We start from the raw sequence: 14,111 nt of genomic DNA, 5'->3' as shown, positions 1-14,111 counted from the left end.
GCAGCCCGTGACCAGTGACCACTTACATGCTGCTTGCTGGTTTTTCAAAGGGAAGTCGGGTTACTCACATGAACTAGCCATGCCCTTTGTCTGAGGCCAATGGCGTCCTTTATCGCAAGAGATGGAATTGAGCCGAACTTTATCGATCACTGCCTGTTACTTGTCCAGTTGGTCCTTATCTACGGTTGCTACTTACTTATATCCGATGATTCGAAAGTCTGGCTAATTATTAGGAAACCATGTGGTTAAACAGCATCATAGCTGGAATAGCTCAGTTGGCTAGAGCGTGTGGCTGTTAACCACAAGGTCGGAGGTTCAAGCCCTCCTTCTAGCGCCAATAATTATCAGGTATTAGTATTTTTGCTTATCCTTGTTTTTAGCCTTTCTAAACTCGGCTCTTCTTGTGAAATAAAAAAATCCATTGACATCGAAAAATCAAATATTCCCATATCATCCAACTCGGCTCTTCTTGTGAAATAAAAAATCCACTGACATCGAAAAATCAAATATTTCCATTGTCATCCAACTTACGGTACAAATATGTCTCCTTTCACAATGCTCTATTTGGGCTAGCTTAGTGCTATACAACTTGTACCAATCGCAAATTCTTGATCATGCGCTTTGTAATAATAATGCATTATGTCTGCTCTATCCGAACTGGAACTGTGTGTGTGGTGTGAATCGATCCAGGGACTAACACTATCATGGCGAAAAATTTGGAGCCCCTACATTTGCTAGAGCTGTTAGGATTTTTCGAGTAGCCACTCTTTACCTAGGTGTTCCTAGCAAATCCTTTGAAGTACTCCCTCCGATTCATATTAATTGATTTCAATATGGATGTATCTAGAACTAAAATGTGTCTAGATACATCCATATTAGAGTCAATTAATATGAACCGGAGGGAGTAGTATATTCTTTCGAAGTCAGCTTTTTGTGGATTAAAAAATCTATTGGGCATGGACAAATTCTCCAATGCCATCCGACTTCGTTGCCTATGGCACAAATGGGTCTCCTTGCACAACTCATGGTTGCACTATTATGAACACAATCAATGACTCTTCTTGGGTTCCACATGTCATCATTGGAGATGGCACCACAACAATAATTTGGAGCTTCTACATTTGGCACATGTCAGTACTTTTGAGTAACTCTTTTTAGTTGATGTTCCTATAGAAAATCTGCCAAATAGTATACTCCTTCCGACTCATATTACTTGCCACTAGTATGAATGTACATAGAGCTAAAATATGTCTAGATATATCTATATTGGTATGAATGTACATAGAGCTAAAATATGTCTAGATATATCTATATTGGTGGCAAGTAATATAAATCAGAGGGAGTACCATTTTTAATCTCATATTATATAGTAGAATTGTGAACTTTGCCATTGTCGATCAGTCTCCAATGGATTTCTTGACATTCAAAATTCCATTATGGATGGACAATTTTTCTCACTTATAATCTGGCATCGCTGGCTATGGAACGGATGTGTGTCCTCGCACAAGTGACGGGTGCTCCCACACCCTTACCATGAACATGAATAATGGATCTTCTCGACTAATACCTATCACCATGGGAGATGGCAACATGTCAAAATTTTGGCTTCCACCGTGGTTAGATAAAATAAGGCTATTAGACTCGGAACCTCTAGTATATGTCACATCCAAGAGAAATGCCTTGACAATGGCCCAAGCTATGCGGCACAAGAGGATGATGTAATTCTTTAACCTTGACCTACTAATCGAGCATCAAATCACGGAATATATCAAACTTTCTCATTGGTTACAATCTAAGAATGTCCGTGTGGGTGTTACCAGATGGCATTTCCTAGTTAAGCTTAAGTGCAAAATATTCTTCAAGCTCAGCTTACCAATAAAAATTAATGGATCTATCTCGTGGAAGCCATGATCTTTTGTCCGGAAGCTCTTGGGCCTAAAAAAATTAAATTTTTTGCTTGGGTTTTTTGTCTCAAGGCCTATCGATGGTCAGAGCTTGGGGACACAAGTTTAGTCTGGCATTTCTAGTTGAGAGGATATTGGAGTAGTTTTAAAGGCGAGCTCTTCTCCTCTCACTAAGTGTAAGACACGTAAAGTGTATTGGTTTGGGAACCGGCACTTCTCCAATAGGGAGAGGCCAATATATATATATGAGGTGTTGTATACAGGTTACATCGTATAATACAAGTATACAAGCTAGGCTACTATACATGTCTAACACCCTCCCTCAATCTTAGCCACTTCGTAGAGAATCAAGAAGGGTAAGATTGCGCCGACACGCCTCAAACTGTGGTAGCGGTAGCGGCTTTGTGAAGATGTCTGCAAGTTGATCTTTAGAGGAGATGAACTTGATTTGTAGTAGCCTGCGTGAAACACGTTCTCTCACAAAATGATAGTCAACTTCGATGTGTTTTGTGCGAGCATGAAATACCGGATTTGCTGAAAGGTATGTAGCCCCAATGTTATCACACCAAAGTATAGGAGGCCTTGGTTGGGGAACGCCCAACTCCTTAAGCAATGACTGCACCCAAATGAGTTCTGCAGTGGCATTAGCAACAGCCTTGTACTCTGCTTCAGTGCTGCTCCGAGATACTGTAGCCTGTTTGCGCGCACTCCAGGCGATCAAACTAGACCCAAAGAACACAGCATATCCCCCCGTAGATCGCCTGTCATCAGGACTACCTGCCCAGTCTGCATCGGAATACGCCGAGAGCACCCCAGAGGGGTTGGGCCGAATATGAAGACCATATGACACAGTAAGACTGACATAGCGCAAGATGCGTTTGACAGCGGACTAATGCGTGTCACGAGGCTCATGCAGATACTGACAGACTCTGTTGACAGCATAGGAAATATCAGGGCGCGTGATGGTCAAATACTGGAGACCACCAACAATGCTTCGGTATTCAGTAGCATCAGCAGAGGACAAGAGCACACCATCAGCAGCAGTAATCTTGTCCGTGGAGGACATAGGGGTGGCGGTGGGTTTACACTTGAGCATCCCCGCACGACGAAGCAAGTCCAAAGAGTACTTCTTTTGCGTCATAATCAGACCACGATCACGATGAATAACCTCCAAACCGAGGAAAAAGTGGAGCTGGCCAAGATCTTTAACCGCAAAATCTGTACCCAAGGAGAGAACAAGCTTGTCCGCTGCAGCAGTAGACGAGCTGATCAGTATGATGTCATCAACATACACCAGAAAATACATCGTCACAGCAGGCTTCTGGAGAAGAAATAAGGAGGAATCTGCTGTCGAAGGCACAAAGCCATGAGCACGAAGAGCCAAAGCAAGACGGGCATGCCACGCACGAGGGGCTTGCTTCAGACCATACAATGCTTTGGTAAGACGACAGAGATAATCAGGATGTTCAGAATCAACAAACCCCGGAGGCTGGCGCATATAAACCTCCTCCTCCAATAAGCCATGCAGGAAAGCATTCTGCACATCCAGTTGACGCATAGACCAGCCACGAGTAACTGCAAGGGATAGAAGAAGTCTGATGGTAGTAGGCTTGATCACAGGGCTGAAGGTATCTTCATAATCAAGACCATAGCGCTGCCGAAATCCTCGAGCAACCAGTCGCGCTTTATAGCGCTCAATGGACCCATCAGCATGCTTCTTCACTTTGAACACCCACTTGGAGTCAATAACGTTCACACGAGACGGCGGAGGCACAAGAGTCCATGTCTCATTGCGAAGCAAAGCATTATACTCCAACTCCATAGCTGCTCGCCAGTGCGGAATACTCATCGCAGCCTGATAGGTGCGAGGCTCAGCAGACGGATCAGCAACAGCGGCGGCCAAACAAGCAGCGTACCAAGCAACAGTGCCATCCGTGCGAGTCTTGGGACAGACAATACCACTGCGGCTTCGAGTATGTGGGCGATGCACAATAGGAGCAACAGGAGCAGTGGGCGAGGACGAAGAGGCCGATGCAGGCGAGGGAGGGGCAGGCGAAGGTGCCCCTGGAGGAGAACCCGGTGCAGGCGAGGGAGGGGCAGGCGAAGGTGCCCCTCGAGGAGAAGCCGGTGCAGGCGAGACGGAGCCAGGCGAGGTGGCTGCATGATCCGCCGGATCGGGCCGTGCATGGGCGGGGGTACCGAGGCCATGCACAGGCGAGGCGGGACGAGCGGCGTCGGGCGCAGGTGCATGCGCACTCGCACGCGCGTCGAGGCCATGCAGTGAGCCGGCATGATCGACGTCGGACGCCAGCCGTGTAGGACCAGGCGTGTCGAGGCCATGCGAGGCGACACGGTCGACTCGTGGCGAGGGAGAGGAAGGCGTAGCATCATCCAACAGTTCCAACCGAGCACCACGACCAGTTCCTGCACCATGGTTAGGCAACAACAGGGGAGAATATGCAACATCACCAAATTGGTCAGCAGAAATTGGAGATGAATGCAAGGGTGGTGACTCGACAGTGGTGGATGGAAGGCCAGCGAAAGGGAACACGGTTTCATCAAACACGACATCGCGAGATATGTAGACACGATTTGTGGGAACATGAAGACATTTGTAGCCCTTGTGTAGGGAACTATAGCCAAGAAAAACACACTTTTTGGAGCGGTATTCCAACTTGCGATTATTATAGGGACGCAAATGTGGCCAACATGCACAGCCGAACACCTTGAAAAAGGTATAGTCCGGAACCTCATGCAAGAGCAACTCAATAGGAGTCTTCATGTTAAGAACACGAGTGGGAGTGCGATTGATGAGAAAGCAAGCAGTCGAAAAAGCATCACTCCAGAAACGAAAAGGAACAGATGCATGTGCCAAAAGGGTAAGACCAGTTTCAACAATGTGACGATGCTTACGTTCGGCAGAGCCGTTCTGCTGATGTGTATGAGGGCATGAGAGGCGATGTGAAATCCCAAGCTGCTGAAAAAAGGTGTTAAGGTTGCGATATTCGCCACCCCAATCAGACTGAACATGTATGATCTTGTGCTTGAGAAGACGCTCTACATGTTTTTGGAATTGAGTGAAAACAGTAAACACATCAGATTTGCGCTTAATAAGATACAACCAAGTAAAGCGACTATAAGCATCAATGAAACTGACATAATATTTATGACCACTGATAGAGGTTTCAGCAGGACCCCACACATCCGAAAACACAAGTTCTAGAGGACTCTTGACTACTCGACTAGACAAAGAAAAAGGTAGTTGATGACTTTTTCCTTGCTGACAGGCATCACACACTGATGTATCTTTATTGCTAGACACGCTAGGAAGCTCATGGCGATGAAGAATATGGCGAACAATGGGTATGGCTGGATGACCAAGGCGAGCATGCCACTGTGACGGCGAAGTGCGAACTCCACTGAAGACCTGAGAGTGACGAGGCGACTCCAACTGATAGAGGCCCTGAGATAGTCGCCCACTAAGAAGAATATCCCTCGTGGCCCGATCCTTAACAAAAAGATCAAAAGGGTGAAATTCAGAAAACACATTATTATCATAAGTGAGTTTCGGAACGGAAAGAAGACTGCGTGTCACAGAGGGAACTCTAAGCACATTACGGAGATGGAGATTCCTATCGGCATGTCTAGTAAGAAGATATGCTTGACCAATATGAGAGATGCGCATACTGATGGCGTGTAACTCACACGTTCGTTGGGAACCCCAAGAGGAAGGTATGATGCGCACAGCAGCAAGTTTTCCCTCAGAAAGAAACCAAGGTTTATCGAACCAGGAGGAGCCAAGAAGCACGTTGAAGGTTGATGGCGGCGGGATGTAGTGCGGCGCAACACCAGGGATTCCGGCGCCAACGTGGAACCTGCACAACACAACCAAAGTACTTTGCCCCAACGAAACAGTGAGGTTGTCAATCTCACCGGCTTGCTGTAACAAAGGATTAACCGTATTGTGTGGAAGATGATTGTTTGCAGAAAACAGTAGAACAAGTATTGCGATGAGATTGTATTTCAGTAAAGAGAATTGGACCGGGGTCCACAGTTCACTAGAGGTGTCTCTCCCATAAGACAAGCAGCATGTTGGGTGAACAAATTACAGTTGGGCAATTGACAAATAAAGAGAGCATGACCATGCACATACATATCATGATGAGTATAGTGAGATTTAATTGGGCATTACGACAAAGTACATAGACCGCCATCCAACTGCATCTATGCCTAAAAAGTCCACCTTCAGGTTATCATCCGAACCCCCTCCAGTATTAAGTTGCAAGCAACAGACAATTGCATTAAGTATGGTGCGTAATGTAATCAACAACTACATCCTTAGACATAGCATCAATGTTTTATCCCTAGTGGCAACAGCACAACACAACCTTAGAACTTTCATCCTTTGTCCCGGTGTCAATGCAGGCATGAACCCACTATCGAGCATAAATACTCCCTCTTGGAGTTACAAGCATCTACTTGGCCAGAGCATCTACTAGTAACGGAAAGCATGCAAGATCATAAACAACACGTAGATATAACTTTGATAATCAACATAACAAGTATTCTCTATTCATCGGATCCCAACAAACGCAACATATAGAATTACAGATAGATGATCTTGATCATGTTAGGCAGCTCACAAGATCCGACAATGATAGCACAATGGGGAGAAGACAACCATCTAGCTACAGCTATGGACCCATAGTCCAGGGCTAGACTACTCACACATCAATCCGGAGGCGACCATGGCGGCGTAGAGTCCTCCGGGAGATGATTCCCCTCTCCGGCAGGGTGCCGGAGGCGATCTCCTGGATCCCCCGAGATGGGATCGGCGGCGGCGGCGTCTCAGTAAGGTTTTCCGTATCGTGGCTCTCGGTACTGGGGGTTTCGTCACGGAGGCTTTAAGTAGGCGGAAGGGCAAGTCAGGAGGCGGCACGGGGGGCCCAGACCATAGGCCGGCGCGGCCAGGGGTGGGGCCGCGCCGCCCTAGGGTTTGGCCACCCCGTGGCCCCACTTCGTTGACTCTTCGGTCTTCTGGAAGCTTCGTGGCAAAATAGGACCCTGGGCGTTGATTTCGTCCAATTCCGAGAATATTTCGTTACTAGGATTTCTGAAACCAAAAACAATGAAAAACAAGAATCGGCACTTCGGCATCTTGTTAATAGGTTAGTTCCAGAAAATGCACGAATATGATATAAAGTGTGCATAAAACATGTAGATAACATCAATAATGTGGCATGGAACATAAGAAATTATCGATACGTTGGAGACGTATCAGCATCCCCAAGCTTAGTTCTGCTCGTCCCGAGCAGGTAAAACGATAACACAGATAATTTCTGGAGTGACATGCCATCATAATCTTGATCATACTATTTGTAAAGCATATGTAGTGAATGTAGCGATCAAAACAATGTATATGACATGAGTAAACAAGTGAATCATAAAGCAAAGACTTTTCATGAATAGCACTTCAAAACAAGCATCAATAAGTCTTGCATAAGAGTTAACTCATAAAGCAATAATTCAAAGTAAAAGCATTGAAGCAACACAAAAGAAGATTAAGTTTCAGCGGTTGCTTTCAACTTGTAACATGTATATCTCATGGATATTGTCAACATAGAGTAATATAATAAGTGCAATAAGCAAGTATGTAGGAATCAATGCACAGTTCACACAAGTGTTTGCTTCTTGAGGTGGAGAGAAATAGGTGAACTGACTCAACATTGAAAGTAAAAGAATGGTCCTCCATAGAGGAAAAGCATTGATTGCTATATTTGTGCTAGAGCTTTGATTTTGAAAACATGAAACAATTTTGTCAACGGTAGTAGTAAAGCATATGTATCATGTAAATTATATCTTACAAGTTGCAAGCCTCATGTATAGTATACTAATAGTGCCCGCACCTTGTCCTAATTAGCTTGGACTACCGGATCATCACAATGCACTGTTTTAACCAAGTGTCACAAAGGGGTACCTCTATGCCGCCTGTACAAAGGTCTAAGGAGAAAGCTCGCATTGGATTTCTCGCTATTGATTATTCTTCAACTTAGACATCCATACCGGGACAACATAGACAACAGATAATGGACTCCTCTTTTATGCATAAGCATGTAACAACAATTAATAATTTTCTCATTTGAGATTTGAGGATATATGTCCAAAACTGAAACTTCCACCATGGATCATGGCTTTAGTTAGCGGCCCAATGTTCTTCTCTAACAATATGCATGCTTAACCATAAGGTGGTAGATCTCTCTTACTTCAGACAAGACGGACATGCATAGCAACTCACATGATATTCAACAAAGAATAGTTGATGGCGTCCCCAGAAACATGGTTATCGCACAACAAGCAACTTAATAAGAGATAAAGTGCATAAGTACATATTCAATACCACAATAGTTTTTAAGCTATTTGTCCCATGAGCTATATATTGTAAAGGTGAATGATGGAATTTTAAAGGTAGCACTCAAGCAATTTACTTTGGAATGGCGGAGAAATACCATGTAGTAGGTAGGTATGGTGGACACAAATGGCATAGTGGTTGGCTCAAGTATTTTGGATGCATGAGAAGTATTCCCTCTCGATACAAGGTTTAGGCTAGCAAGGCTTATTTGAAACAAACACAAGGATGAACCGGTGCAGCAAAACTCACATAAAAGATATATTGAAAATATTATAAGACTCTACACCGTCTTCCTTGTTGTTCAAACTCAATACTAGAAATTATCTAGACCTTCGAGAAACCAAATATGCAAACCAAATTTTAGCATGCTCTATGTATTTCTTCATTAATGAGTGCAAAGCATATGATGCAAGAGCTTAATCATGAGAACAACAATTACCAAGTATCACATTACCCAAGACATTTATAGCAATTACTACATGTATCATTTTCCAATTCCAACCATATAACAATTTAACGAAGGAGAAACTTCGCCATGAATACTATGAGTAGAAACCAAGGACATACTTGTCCATATGCTACAGCGGAGCGTGTCTCTCTCCCATAAAGTGAATGCTAGGATCCATTTTATTCAAACAAAACAAAAACAAAAACAAACCGACGCTCCAAGAAAAAGCACATAAGATGTGATGGAATAAAAATATAGTTTCAGAGGAGGAACCTGATAATGTTGTCGATGAAGAAGGGGATGCCTTGGGCATCCCCAAGCTTAGACGCTTGAGTCTTCTTGATATATGCTGGGGTGAACCACCGGGGCATCCCCAAGCTTAGAGCTTTCACTCTCCTTGATCATGTTGCATCATACTCCTCTCTTGATCCTTGAAAACTTCCTCCACACCAAACTCGAAACAACTCATTAGAGGGTTAGTGCACAATATAAATTGACATATTCAGAGGTGACACAATCATTCTTAACACTTCTGGACATTGCATAATGCTACTGGACATTAGTGGATCAAAGAAATTCATCCAACATAGCAAAAAAGGCAATGCGAAATAAAAGGCAGAATCTGTCAAAACAGAACAGTTCGTATTGACGAATTTTAAAATGGCACCAGACTTGCTCAAATGAAAATGCTCAAATTGAATGAAAGTTGCGTACATATCTGAGGATCATGCAAGTAAATTGGCTTAATTTTCTGAGCTACCTACAGGGAGGTGGACCCAGATTCGTGACAGCAAAGAAATCTGGAACTGCGCAGTAATCCAAATCTAGTACTTACTTTTCTATCAACGGCTTAACTTGGCACAACAAAACACAAAACTAAGATAAGGAGAGGTTGCTACAGTAGTAAACAACTTCCAAGACACAAAATAAAAATAAAGTACTGTAGTAAAAACATGGGTTGTCTCCCATAAGCGCTTTTCTTTATAGCCTTTCAGCTAGGCGCAGAAAGTGTGTATCAAGTATTATCGGAGGGTGGTACTTCTACAGCGGGGTGTGGATTTTTCTCAACCAAGCATAGTATATTGGATACATAAGTTTTAGCGTCTCCCTTTTTATTAGTCTCGGGCTTGCTACTCTCATCAAACAAATTTTCGGGAACAAGCCAAGCATAGTTATTTTCTAGTGCATCATTCATAGCTAAGAGTTTACATGGTATTGGTGCTTTGATCTCCCCTCCATCATCAATATTATTAGTGTATCTTATTCTATCCATGTCCATCTTTTCAAGGAGACTAACAAAATTAGTATGAGAACCAAGCATATTAAATTTAGCAAAGACCTTTCTAGCTTCTCTTGCTAGACCACCAAATTCTCTAAGAAGGGTTTCTAAAACAAAATCTTTCTTTTCCCCTTCTTCCATATCACCAAGTGTAAGGAACATGTGTTGGATTATAGGATTAAGATTAACAAATTTAGTTTCCAACAGGCGAACTAAATGTGCAGCAGCAATTTCATAAGTAGGCGCAAGGTCTACCAAGTGTCTATCTTCAAAATCTTCAATGGTACTAACATGATTGAAAAATTCTTCTATATTATTTCTCCCAACTATAGACCCACGTCCTACCGGTATGTCTTTCGTGGTAAAATTAAAAGGAAACATGATGAATCAAGTAAAGTAAATGCAAATAACTAATTTTTTTTGTGTTTTTGATATAGCAAACAAGATAGCAAATAAAGTAAAACTAGCAACTAATTTTTTTGTATTTTGATTTAGTGCAGCAAACAAAGTAGTAAATAAAACTAAGCAAGACAAAAACAAAGTAAAGAGATTGGGAAGTGGAGACTCCCCTTGCAGCGTGTCTTGATCTCCCCGGCAACGGCGCCAGAAAAAGTGCTTGATGGCGTGTAACTCACACGTTCGTTGGGAACCCCAAGAGGAAGGTATGATGCGCACAGCAGCAAGTTTTCCCTCAGAAAGAAACCAAGGTTTATCGAACCAGGAGGAGCCAAGAAGCACGTTGAAGGTTGATGGCGGCGGGATGTAGTGCGGCGCAACACCAGGGATTCCGGCGCCAACGTGAAACCTGCACAACACAACCAAAGTACTTTGCCCCAACGAAACAGTGAGGTTGTCAATCTCACCGGCTTGCTGTAACAAAGGATTAACCGTATTGTGTGGAAGATGATTGTTTGCAGAAAACAGTAGAACAAGTATTGCAGTAGATTGTATTTCAGTAAAGAGAATTGGACCGGGGTCCACAGTTCACTAGAGGTGTCTCTCCCATAAGACAAGCAGCATGTTGGGTGAACAAATTACAGTTGGGCAATTGACAAATAAAGAGAGCATGACCATGCACATACATATCATGATGAGTATAGTGAGATTTAATTGGGCATTACGACAAAGTACATAGACCGCCATCCAACTGCATCTATGCCTAAAAAGTCCACCTTCAGGTTATCATCCGAACCCCCTCCAGTATTAAGTTGCAAGCAACAGACAATTGCATTAAGTATGGTGCGTAATGTAATCAACAACTACATCCTTAGACATAGCATCAATGTTTTATCCCTAGTGGCAACAGCACAACACAACCTTAGAACTTTCATCACTGTCCCTGTGTCAATGCAGGCATGAACCCACTATCGAGCATAAATACTCCCTCTTGGAGTTACAAGCATCTACTTGGCCAGAGCATCTACTAGTAACGAAAAGCATGCAAGATCATAAACAACACGTAGATATAACTTTGATAATCAACATAACAAGTATTCTCTATTCATCGGATCCCAACAAACGCAACATATAGAATTACAGATAGATGATCTTGATCATGTTAGGCAGCTCACAAGATCCGACAATGATAGCACAATGGGGAGAAGACAACCATCTAGCTACAGCTATGGACCCATAGTCCAGGGGTAGACTACTCACACATCACTCCGGAGGCGACCATGGCGGCGTAGAGTCCTCCGGGAGATGATTCCCCTCTCCGGCAGGGTGCCGGAGGCGATCTCCTGGATCCCCCGAGATGGGATCGGCGGCGGCGGCGTCTCAGTAAGGTTTTCCGTATCGTGGCTCTCGGTACTGGGGGTTTCGTCACGGAGGCTTTAAGTAGGCGGAAGGGCAAGTCAGGAGGCGGCACGGGGGGCCCAGACCATAGGCCGGCGCGGCCAGGGGTGGGGCCGCGCCGCCCTAGGGTTTGGCCACCCCGTGGCCCCACTTCGTTGACTCTTCGGTCTTCTGGAAGCTTCGTGGCAAAATAGGACCCTGGGCGTTGATTTCGTCCAATTCCGAGAATATTTCGTTACTAGGATTTCTGAAACCAAAAATAGCAGAAAACAGCAACTGGCACTTCGGCATCTTGTTAATAGGTTAGTTCCAGAAAATGCACGAATATGATATAAAGTGTGCATAAAACATGTAGATAACATCAATAATGTGGCATGGAACATAAGAAATTATCGATACGTTGGAGACGTATCACATACCTGCCCCATTGGCGGTGTGGACCTTGTCGGAGCCGGTGTAGACATCGCGGGTGTGCAGCTTGCCCAGCTCGCTCGTCAGGTGATCGGTGGCCCCGGTGTCCATGTACCAGTGAGGATCGACATAAGTCTAAGTTTGCCCCTGGGATGGCGAAGACGCAGACGCAGGGCGGTCAGCCATGGCAGCTTGACGGGCATTGTTACGAGTGTCCTTTCCATCATTGCCAAGACCAAGAAAGCTGCGTTGAAAACGCCTATGGCACTTGGAGGCTACATGGCCCTCCCGGCCACAGAGCTGACAGACGCGCTTGGGGCGTCCACCTCCAGGGTGATCGGGTGTAGGGGGCGGGGGCGCAGCCTTCCCATACGGCGCCGAAGGAGGAGGGCGGGAGCCACCTCTGTTGGCAACATGTGCCGCAGTGTCGCCAAGAGGACCAGAAGCCTCCCGGCGTCCAGGACGAGCCTCCACACGCTGCTCAGTTTGCAGAAGGCGTTGATAGAGCTCATGCGGCGGCATCGGAGAGGTGTTGGCACGTTCGTTGACCACCTCCACCAAGCCATCATATTCTTCATCAAGGCCGTTGACGATGTAGGAGGTGAACTCGGCGTCGGTGATGGGCTGGCCAATAGAGGCCAGCGTGTCCGCAATGGCGCCGACCTGGTTGTAGTAGTCCGTGGCGGTCTTGTCGAGCTTCTGAGACTCGCCAAGTTGGCGACGGAGGACATTGGCGCGAGCCTGAGACTGAGCCGAGAACGTCGTCTCGAGGATGGTCCAGGCATCATGAGAGGTCTTGGCAAAAACCACAAGGCCGGCGACACCCGGCGAGAGGGACCCCTGGATGGAGGAGAGGTTAGCCTGGTCCTGAGCTGTCCAGACACGGTGAGCCAGGTTAATAACCGGACCATGCACGCCATCAACAAGCGCAGGAGGACACGGAAGAGTGCCATCGACGTAGCCGAGCAAGTAGTGGCTCCGAAGCAACGGAAGAACCTGCGCACGCCAGAAAATATAGTTATCCGGCGTTAGCTTGAGGGTAATGTGATTCCCGAAGTGGTATGGCGGCGGGAACGCCGTGGCGAAGTCCGTCGCCGGGGCTGGGGCGAGCGGCGCAGGCGACACAGGCGTCGCAGCAGCCACGACGGACACCGGCGCAGGGGCCGATGAGGTGGAGGCAACGACGGCAGAGGCCGCCTGAGTGGCGGCGGCAGAGGACACAGCATACGGCTGCATCTGCAGCCCAGTCACGCCCGGCGGCGGCACAGCCGAGGACTGGGGGGAGAAGATCGAGCCGATCATGGTCGTGCCGATCTGGGCAGCGGGCTCGGTCGCGCGAGGGATCGGTGCCTGGAGGAGAGCAGCGAGCGACGGCGGAAGGAGACCCGCGGAAGAGAGGCCGGAGGAGGCCGGGGCCGTCATGGCGGCGGCGGCGGCGAGGCGGAAGCGAGGGAGACGGCGGCCCTAGGGTTAGGATCGCAGGTCGTCTGATACCATGTAAGACACGTAAAGTGTATTGGTTTGGGAACCGGCACTTCTCCAATAGGGAGAGGCCAATATATATATATGAGGTGTTGTATACAGGTTACATCGTATAATACAAGTATACAAGCTAGGCTACTATACATGTCTAACACTAAGTGAGTAAGAAGAGAAGGAGTTCATTCGCACTCCTCCTCCTCTCCCTCGGGTCGCCTCGCCACGCACACGCGTCCCGTGACTCGAGTTCGAGTTTGAAACCTGTTTTGCGGAAGACTAACTTTTTTATGCCTGGTGTCCGCCGGTCGTGTACGTGTCAACACACGTGACACATACCTAGCTTTGAGAGCCTTCCTCCGCCGCGTGTCGGCTTGGTCGGGCAGTCTC

The 14,111-nt window shown here is 46.1% G+C and overlaps 1 protein-coding gene and 1 non-coding gene across 2 annotated transcripts; one reads left to right on the top strand and one right to left on the bottom strand.

The window, feature by feature from the left end:
• Positions 1-260: 260 nt before the first annotated feature.
• Positions 261-334, top strand: TRNAN-GUU (transfer RNA asparagine (anticodon GUU)). The gene has a single exon. It is a non-coding gene; the product is annotated as a tRNA-Asn (tRNA).
• Positions 335-5,020: 4,686 nt separating this feature from the next.
• On the bottom strand, positions 5,021-13,547 carry LOC139838207 (uncharacterized). The gene is made up of 2 exons (XM_071827585.1): positions 12,254-13,547; positions 5,021-5,412 (listed from the first exon to the last, which is right to left on the bottom strand). The coding sequence occupies exon 1, from the start codon at positions 13,545-13,547 to the stop codon at positions 12,381-12,383; it is 1,167 nt and encodes a 388-aa protein (XP_071683686.1). The 3' UTR covers positions 5,021-5,412; positions 12,254-12,380.
• Positions 13,548-14,111: the final 564 nt, after the last annotated feature.

Source organism: Lolium perenne, chromosome 3 (assembly GCF_019359855.2).
Source record: "Lolium perenne isolate Kyuss_39 chromosome 3, Kyuss_2.0, whole genome shotgun sequence".
NCBI lineage: Eukaryota > Viridiplantae > Streptophyta > Magnoliopsida > Poales > Poaceae > Lolium > Lolium perenne.
Note: the sequence above shows the minus strand (reverse complement) of the source record. Positions and strands in the feature narration are given on the sequence as shown.